The following is a 9891-nucleotide window of genomic DNA, read 5'->3' as shown; positions in this document are numbered from 1 at the left end:
AGAAACATAGAAAGACTTCTGCAGATGACTATTAGAATGGGCCAAAGAAGACATGGGCAGGGCACCAACAGTGTTTATGACAGCAGGAAATATGGTACCTCTCAGATTTGGGTAATCCCATGTTAGACAAGAGATATTCTATTTCAAACAAATGAGTAACTTGAAAAAACACCAAAAGTTTCCACTCATTTGCATTATTTGAACATTTTATAGGATGTTATCTACATAGATTTTGTTCTTTTATTCATTAAAATATTTATTAATTAGTTATGTGTCAGGCTCTATGCTAGGTGCCGAGAATAAAACAGTTAGTGACTAAGTGGCTGCCCTCATGAAGTTTACATTCTAGTGGGCAAGGAGTAGGCAAAGACAACCAAGCTAATAAATTTAACTGGTTCATTAAGTGTTTCAACTCATTGGAGTATGAAATTGAAATGGTATTGTTTTTCCACTAATTGCTTTTTACTGTGTTCTGTTGTATTTACCCTCTTCCACTGGGAGATTACGACAATGATAAACATTTCAATCTGATTCTATAACTTTTTAGCTGCTTTCAGATATTAGGAGAGTCTCATGCTGATTTTAAAGCTTTGGCTTGCATACTCCAAGCCCCTATCTGATGCAAATACTTCTCTTCCTTTTTCTTCAAACAGATGGGACATATGGCTCTAGTGGCTAGGAGTTTGGGGATGTGTATGGTAGCCTTTCATACATCTCTTCTTATTTCTTCCCTTTCACCTGTGCCTGTTTTGGTATTGCTTTGGGAGGAGAGTTGCTGGGGAAGAGGGAGAGGAAAAAGACAGATGCTTGTGACTCTGTATATCTTCTCCTTGGTTGGTCATAATTGCTCTTCTAGCTGTCTTTGGGCACTATATAAACAGGTAGTTATAACAGCCTGCTGATGGGAGGCTTCTCCAAGCATCTCCTCTGGACATTGGAAATCCCTTGCAAGATTATTACATCTTCTGTCAGACCTTCGGCTGGTGCCATCATATCTCTTTTCACATGCATTAATCTTGCCCCATGTTGCAAAGCCTCTGGCAAGAATTGTATAGTTATCTAGTCCAACTTGGACCTTTGGGCGTATGTCAAATTCATTTTCCATGCCTCTTGGGACCCAGATATGACTGTGTGTTGGGAGTAGGTGAGAATTAGTCTCCGTCCTCTTGTCTTCTGGAAATCTCCAACATGCCACCTCTCCCCAGGGTTCTTTTTCCTAGCTCCAGTGGTGCAGGGAAAGTTCAGCATGTCTAATGGTAAATATATGGTTAGCTGGGAAATAAAAAGCCTGTTTTCCTTGTCAAAAGGTAGCCTTCTCCTCCTTTCCAGGTTCCTTTGTTTATTGATGGATTTGAGGTGAGGTGATATGGAACTAGCTGCATTGGTTCATTGTGCTGGTGGCTTCAGACATCAAACTGGAAGTTTTCTGAATTTAAGATATCAGGTAGATCTTTGAGGCCAATTCTGGGAAAAGAGGATCCTACCAAGCACTTAATATCACTGTTACTCTTATATTCTGGGTAAGGCTCTATACCTTTAGGTACAAACTAATTATTAAAAAAAATCTTTATATAGAATACTGGACCTTTAAATGTCATTCAGAGGCTATTCTCACCTTTCTGGGTTTTCTTCCATGTGTTATTTCAGTGATAGCTGTAGTTTCACCCTCATACCTCCCATTGCCATTTTTGTATCTTGAATTTATCACAAGCCCAATGTACCTCAGTGGTGCTTATATTCTGATTATTTTAAAGGACCCTAGTTGAGCCACCATACAGGTAACCAATTTACTGAATTTTTTTTAACTCAATAGGGACAAAAAACTTAAAAATGATTCCCCCCACCAATGCCTACTCGTGGTACTTTACAAACTCCTTTCCCTGTTATGGGATGGGGAGACTTAATAACAGCTTGGTTCAATTCCATACCCTTTTCAGTTATTTTTGATTTTGGAAGAGTTTCATTCTAATTGCTTGAGACTCAATACTGTTCATTTAAAAATGAACTCAAAGTTGTGTAAAAATTCTTCATATCACATAAACAACTGTAAGTGCTGATCAGTCTTATGAATAAAACAAGCAAAGAGGTGAGCTAGAGATTGACACAGTTAAGATTGGGTAGTCGAGAAAGGCCTTTTTGTGGGACTGAGACATGTAGGATGTTAAGAAACTGTATGAAGAGTGGACAGTATCTCAGGAGGAAGACAAAGTGCAAACGCTATGAGAAAAAAAAATGCCTTGGCACATCCCAGGAACAGATAAAACGACCATCGTGGCTGGAGCATAGTCAGCAAGGAGGAGAGCTTTGTGAAATAAGATCAAAGAGGGACCTGGGGGCTCCATCTACAGGCCTTTGAAAGTCTAATGACTTGAAATTAGGTAGCGTGATGCCTCCAGCTTAGTTCATTTTACTTAGGATTGTACTGGCAATGCGGGGTGTTTTTTGCTTCAATATGTCCTTTAAAGTAGTTTTTTCCAATTCTATGAAGAAAGTCATTGGTAGCTTGATGGGGATGGCATTGAATCTATAGATTACCTAGGGCAGTATGGCCATTTTCACAGTATTGATTCTTCCTATCTATGAGCATGAATGTTCTTCCATTTGTTTGTATCCTCTTTTATTTCGTTGAGCAGTGGTTTGTAGTTCTTGAAGAGGTCCCTCAAATCCCTTGTAAGTTGGATTTCTAGGTATTTTATTCTCTTTGTAGCAATTCTGAATGGGAGTTCACTCATGATTTGGCTCTCCGTTTGTCTGTTATTTGTGTATAGGAATGCTTGTGATTTTTGCACATTGATTTTATATCCTGACACTTTGCTGAAGTTGCTTATCAGCTTAAGGAGATTTTGGGCTGAGATGATGGGGTTTTCTAAATGTACAATCATGTCATCTGCAAACAGGGACAATTTGACTTCCTCTTTTCCGAATTGAATACCCTTTATTTCCTTCTCTTGCCTGATTGCCCTGGCCAGAACTTGCAACACTATGTTGAAAAGAAGTAGTGAGAGAGGGCATCCCTGTCATTGTGCCAGTTTTAAAAGGGAATGCTCCCAGTTTTTGCCCATTCAGTATGATATTGGCTGTGGGTTTGTCATAAATAGTTCTTGTTATTTTGAGATACGTTCCATCAATATCGAATTTATTGAGAGTTTTTAGCATGAAGGGGTGTTGAATTTTGTTGAAGACGTTTTCTGTATCTATTGAGATAATCATGTAGTTTTTGTCTTTGGTTCTGTTTATGTGATGGATTACATTTGTTGATTTGCATATGTTGAACCAGCCTTACATCCCAGAGATGAAGCCCACTTGATCATGGTGGATAAACTTTTTGATGTGCTGCTGGATTCGGTTTGCCAGTATTTTATTGAGGATTTTTGCACCGATGTTCATCAAGGATATTGGTCTAAAATTTTCTTTTTTTGTTGTGTCTCTGCCACGCTTTGGTATCAGGATAATGGCTGGCCTCATAAAATGAATTAGGGAGGATTCCCTCTTTTTCTATTGATTGGAATACTTTCAGAAGGAATGGTACCAGCTCCTCTTCGTACCTCTGGTAGAATTCGGCTGTGAATCCATCTGGTCCTGGATTTTTTTTGGTTGGTAGGCTATTAATTATTGCCTCAAATTCAGAGCCTGTTATTGGTCTATTCAGAGATTGAACTTCTTGTTGGTTTAGTCTTGGGAGGGTGTATGTGTCCAGGAATTTATCCATTTTTTCTAGATTTTCTAGTTGATTTGTGTAGAGGTGTTTATAATATTCTCTGATGGTAGTTTGTATTTCTGTGGGGTTGGTGGTGATATCCCCTTTATCATTTTTTATTGTGTCTATTTAATTATTCTCTCTTTTCTTCTTTATTAATCTTGCTAGCAGTCTATCAATTTTGTTGATCTTTTTGAAAAAAGCCCCTGGATTCACTGATTTTTTAAAGGGATTTTTTTGTATCTCTATCTCCTTGAGTTCTGCTCTGTTCTTAGTTATTTCTTGCCTTCTGCTAGCTTTTGAATTTGTTTGTTCTTGCTTCTCTAGTTCTTTTAATTGTGATGGTAGGGTGTCGATTTTAGATCTTTCCTGCTTTCTCTTGTGGGCATTTAGTGCTATAAATTTCCCTCTACACACCACTTTAAATGTGTCCCAGAGATTCTGGTACATTGTGTCTTTGTTCTCATTGGTTTCAAAGAACATCTTTATTTCTGCTTTCATTTCGTTATGTACCCAGTAGTCATTCAGGAGCAGGTTGTTCAGTTTCCATGTAGTTGAGTGGTTTTGAGTGAGTTTCTTAATCCTGAGTTCTAATTTGATTGCACTGTGGTCTGACAGACAGTTTGTTATAATTTCTGTGCTTTTACATTTGCTGAGGAGTGCTTTACTTCCAACTATGTGGTCAATTTTGTAATAAGTGTGATGTGGTGCTGAGAAGAATGTATATTCTGTTGATTTGGGGTGGAGAGTTCAGTAGATGTCTATTAGGTCTGCTTGATGCAGAGCTGAGTTCAACTTGAATATCCTTGTTAATTTTCTGTCTCATTGATCTGTCTAATATTGACAGTGGGGTGTTAAAGTCTCCCATTATTATTGTGTGGGAGTCTAAGTCCCTTTTTAGGTCTCTAAGGACTTGCTTTATGAATCTGGGTTCTCCTGTATTGGGTGCATATATATTTAGGATAGTTAGCTCTTCTTGTTGAATTGATCCCTTTACCATTATGTAATGGTCTTCTTTGTCTCTTTTGATCTTTGTTGGTTTAAAGTCTGTTTTATCAGAGACTAGGATTGCAACCCCTGCTTTTTTTTTTTTTTGCTTTTCATTTACTTGGTAAATCTTCCTCCATCCCTTTATTTTGAGCCTTTGTGTGTCTCTGCACGTGAGATGGGTCTCTTGAATACAGCACACTGATTGGTCTTGACTCTTTATCCAATTTGCCAGTCTGTGTCTTTTAACTGGGACATTTAGCCCATTTACATTTAAGGTTAATATTGTTATGTGTGAATTTGATCCTGTCATCATGATGTTACAAGGTTATAGTAACAAAAACAGCATGGTACTGGTACCAAAACAGAGATATAGACCAATGGAACAGAACAGAGGCCTCAGAAATAACACCACACATCTACAACCATCTGATCTTTGAAAAACCTGACAAAAACAAGAAATGGGGAAAGGATTCCCTATTGAATAAATGGTGCTGGGAAACATGACTAGCCATATGTGGAAAGTTGAAACTGGGTCCCTTCCTTACACCTTATGCAAAAATTAATTCAAGATGAGTTAAAGACTTAAATGTTAGACCTAAAACCATAAAAAGCCGAGAAGAAAACCTAAGCAATACCATTCAGGACATAGGCATGGGCAAGGACTTCATGACTAAAACACCAAAAGCCATGGCAACAAAAGCCAAAATAGACAAATGGGATCTAATTAAACTAAAGAGCTTCTGCATAGCAAAATAAACTACCATCAGAGTGAAGAGGCAACCTACCGAATGGGAGAAAATTTTTGCAATCTACCCATCTGACAAAGGGCCAATATCCTTTGGTGGGAGTGTAAACTAGTTCAACCATTGTGGAAGACAGTGTGGTGATTCCTCAAGGATCTAGAACTAGAAATACCATTTGACCCAGCCATCCCATTACTGGGTATATACCCAAAGGTTTATAAATCTTGCTACTATAAAGACACATGCACACATATGTTTATTGTGGCACTATTCACAATAGCAAAGACTAGGAACCAACCCCAATGTCCACCAATGATAGACTGGATAAAGAAAATTTGGCACATATACACCATCGAATACTATGCAGCCATAAAAAAGGATGAGTTCATGTCCTTTGCAGGAACATGGATGAAGCTAGAAACCAACATTCTGAGCAAACTATCGCAAGGACAGAAAACCAAACACCGCATATTCTCACTCATAGGTGGGAATTGAACAATGAGAAGACTTGGACACAGGGCAGGGAACATCACATACCAGGGCCTGTCGTGGGGTGGGGGACAGGGGGAAGAATAGCCTTAGGAGAAATACCTTCAGTAAATGATGAGTTAATGGATGCAGCAAACCAACATGGCACATGTATACCTATGTAACAAACCTGCACATTGTGCACGTGTACCCTCTAACTTAAAAAAACACAAAAAAATGAAAAAGTCTAATGAAAGGAGTTCAGATTTCACTCTAAATCCAGTGGGAAGCCGCTGAAAAGTTTTAAGCAGGGAAACTGACATGGTTTAACTGTGAACATTCATGTTTTCTTCTATTTGCAAAAAATAAAGCCAGAAGTCACCAGATTGTCATTGTTTCTATAATGGAGTTTTGAAAAATGTAAAATTATAGGTGCTGTTTTGTTGAGGCCAAGATCTGTGGTTTAAACTTCATATTCTTTTTTTTTTGAATTTTCAGCTGTCAAGAAAAGTGAAGGATGAAGCCACCATTTCTTTTGGCCCTTGTGGTCTGTTCTGTAGTCAGCACAAATCTGAAGATGGTGTCAAAGAGAAATTCTGGTAAGTTGCTGGCAACTTGCCACTATTTGGTCAAAAATGTATGATTTTGTGAGCATCCAGAGGGCACCCGTGCCTTTAACTATGAATATCTTTAAATAGAAGCACTCGTGTTCCAGTTATGTTGGAAAGTAGCCAAAATAAAAATGATGTTGAAGCCTACCACTGAGAAATTATTAGGAAATCAGTGGAATTTTGTTAAACTTCAATGACCAGTATACTCTCAGTGGACAATGAAATGTTAAGAGCCTACTTAGAGTTGGTTACATTTGCTAGTGAATAAATACCTAGGAGCAAACGTTTACAAATGAGAAGATAAGAAACCTTTAAAAATATACATCCTTTGCCTCCTAATTGAGTGTGGAGCATTACAATTTAAAGACTTTGATAAATATCTGAGTTTTATTTCCTTATAGTTGTACCCAATTGCTAACAGGCAGAGGTCTGTTCCCTCCAAGTTCAGAATTATTAGCTAATTGCCCGAAGAGGAATTTCTTGAGAAGAAATATCTATTCCTAGAACCTGTTGGTCTGGCAGGCAGCCATGACTGTACTAAGAGATTAGCTGTAACCAGTAGATAGTCCAATCAAAGCTTAATCATTGTTTAATAATACTTGGATATATATGTCTTTCAGTTTTGATTATACATTCTAGCTGTAATTACAAACTTTGCATGAGATTTTAAGAATTGATTTTCTGTTTGTAATCATTCCAGTAAGACATTGAGGAATGTCTTATTATATGGAAACAAAAGATTATGTTGAGGCTTTCTACTGGCTTCTAATTCAGTTATTTCTGAGAATTAAATGTATTTGCTTTACTTTCTCATTAAGTATCAAATCTAGGCAATAAAATGTATGCTTACTTTTCAAAGCAATAAATGCAGACTGGGGGGAGGTGCTTGGAGTTTGGTTAATGTTTGTTTCCTGAGGTAAGAATACTTACTAATTGAAATACCTAACAAATAGTGTTGTCTTCAATTGATAGCATATTAATAAATCTTTCCAGAAGTGGGAGATTTATCACAGACTATAAAATAGAGTAACTGCTGAAGTCCAAAGGATCCTGGAGTGATAAAGATAGGGCAATATATTGTCTTTTTCTCTTCTTATAGAATCAATTCTATATTTAAATTACTTTTGTATGTTGTGACCCTCTTTCAGTTGAATTTGTGTTTAATATTTTACCTATTATCTCTCCAACTCAGCATATCATTCATGGCTGCCTTTCCTTGCTTTACCTTTGAAGTACCATTTTTACTTTCAATCTTGGTTTAAATTGATGGTTGCTGAAATAAAATGCTTGGAGAGATTTCTTAGTAGCAAACATAACCTGTTGAACCAGATTGCATTTTCCTCACTTGGTCATGTCATAATGTCTGGAGCAGATCCGAAAGGAAAAAAAGAAACAAGGGTTTAAAAAGTAATCTGTACTATGGTAGCTTAATTGAAGTAAAATCCAAACTGAAAAAAAAAATAAGTTGCTGTCAATATATTCTGTCTTATATCTTGGTTTGCTTATTATATAAGAGAAGAGAGGCTGTTAAAGTGTGTGTATACACACACACACACACACATGCACACACATAGCTGGGCTATTACAGGTGGCTCACACTTGTAATCCCAGCATTTGGGAGGCCAAGGTGGGTGGATTGCTTGTGCTCAGGAGTTTGAGACCAGCCTGGGAAACATGGTAAAACCCTATTTCTACAAAAATGTAAAAATTAACCAGGCATTGTGGTGCACACCTGTAGTCTTAGCTAATCAGGAGGCTGAGGTGAGAGGATGGCTTCAGCCTGTGAAGCAGAGGTTGCAGTGAGCTGAGATCATGCCGCTGCACTCCAGCCTGGGTGACAGAACCAGACCCTGTCTTAATATATATATACACACCCATACATATGGAAGGTTATCATTGATGCACAGATGTCATTAAAAGATCAACTTTTTAATGCTTTGCCTCTTTATTTTTGCTTGTTAAGTGTGAGGCTATTTGTGGCTTACTAGGGGTTCTTAGCTTTGTCTTCTTAGTATGGACAAATGGTATCATACCTGCAGTCAGCTTCATTGAAGAAACATTACCCAAAAAGATATTTCACTTAGAGTCAAAGTGTTAGAATGGTTTTAGTCTCTGCTTCCCCATCCCTTTATGCTGCACACCCCCTCCATCCCTGCCAAGACAATAGCAATTGTAATATTGGAACAAAACTTCTTACAGGTCTGTGCAGTTGGAATCATTTGAATGCACAGCTGGTTCTTTTATTTTATGCCTTACTGCTTCTGTTTATGGTGTATATGGAGTAGGCAGAAAAGACTAATAGGTTGGTGTTAGTTTGTGCTTGTCTCTGTGTGTGTGTTTTGTTTGTATGTTTGCTTATTGTTTCATAATGCAACAAAGATAGGGCATGGGATGAATAAAAGACATCCTAAGTTGCTGATGAAAACGAGGATACTTTGGAGCAGTTCTTTTCAACTCTACCCTTCTGTTTAGTCACCCCCATCATAACCTCCTCTCCAGCCCTATACCTCTGTTAATATTATTATTTTATGTAGAAAATGTAATTATTTGCACTTTCATTATTATAGTCCTATTTGAGTTACCTTATCTTTTGAAGAACATTAAAAATGCTTTGGCAAATCTGTAGTACAAATTTTTGCTTCCTGTAGCTTGTGAAGTCGTTTGCTCATTGCTAATCAAAGAGATCCAGGTTTAAGCTCGCGTGGATGTTCTTCATGGAATCACTAATGGATCACCAAAACTCATAACTTTTACTTTTTTCCCCTCTTCCCTTCCCTCAAGTCAAGAATTGAAAAACGATTGCACCCTTTATTCATTAACATTTATGACTGTTTAGTGCCAGATGTGAAGCTAATTATAATGATTTCTACACAGTTCATTGTAGACACAAATCCCTTTTACTGAGATCCCTACAACTGCTGTTGCTAATGGCACAAGACAGAGAAAGGACCAAGGGTGGAATATTTTTCTTCTGCACTTGCCAAACATGGAAAAGAACTTAGTAACAGATGTGAGTTAGGTTTTTGGTTTTGGGGGTTGGTTTTTTGTTTTAATCTCCTCTGGGCACATATTGAAGCAAGCCTACTTTTTGGTGGTGTACATTTTTTAGAGGCGATAGCACAGGCTATGTTTTCATGTAATTCCCATTCACACTGGGCAAGTTCAACCATCAACCCTGGCTTGGGAAATAGCAAAGATGGCTCTGAGACGGCATCTAGGGTCTGATTGCTTTAGAACATATTAAGATGCACAGCATTTAATTTTAAGGACTATAGCTGATTATTCAAGTGTAAGTTTTTGTCTTCTTCACATAACACTCCTTCAGTATTCACTTTTTATAAATTTAGGACTGGATAGATAAAAGACATTTGGAAAGCCTACT

The 9891-nt window shown here is 37.6% G+C and overlaps 1 protein-coding gene across 1 annotated transcript in view; it reads left to right on the top strand.

The window, feature by feature from the left end:
- Positions 1-5922: 5922 nt before the first annotated feature.
- The window catches only part of IL1RAPL2 (interleukin 1 receptor accessory protein like 2), a 1212980-nt gene continuing 1209011 nt past the window's right edge, over positions 5923-9891 (top strand). The window contains exon 1 of the mRNA XM_021932495.2: positions 5923-6497. Coding sequence (XP_021788187.2) covers positions 6416-6497 — 82 coding nt within the window. The 5' untranslated portion in view covers positions 5923-6415. The remainder of the gene's footprint in view (positions 6498-9891) is intronic.

The sequence above is a fragment of the Papio anubis genome, chromosome X (genome assembly GCF_008728515.1).
Source record: "Papio anubis isolate 15944 chromosome X, Panubis1.0, whole genome shotgun sequence".
NCBI classification, from domain to species: Eukaryota; Metazoa; Chordata; class Mammalia; order Primates; family Cercopithecidae; genus Papio; species Papio anubis.
Note: the sequence above shows the minus strand (reverse complement) of the source record. Positions and strands in the feature narration are given on the sequence as shown.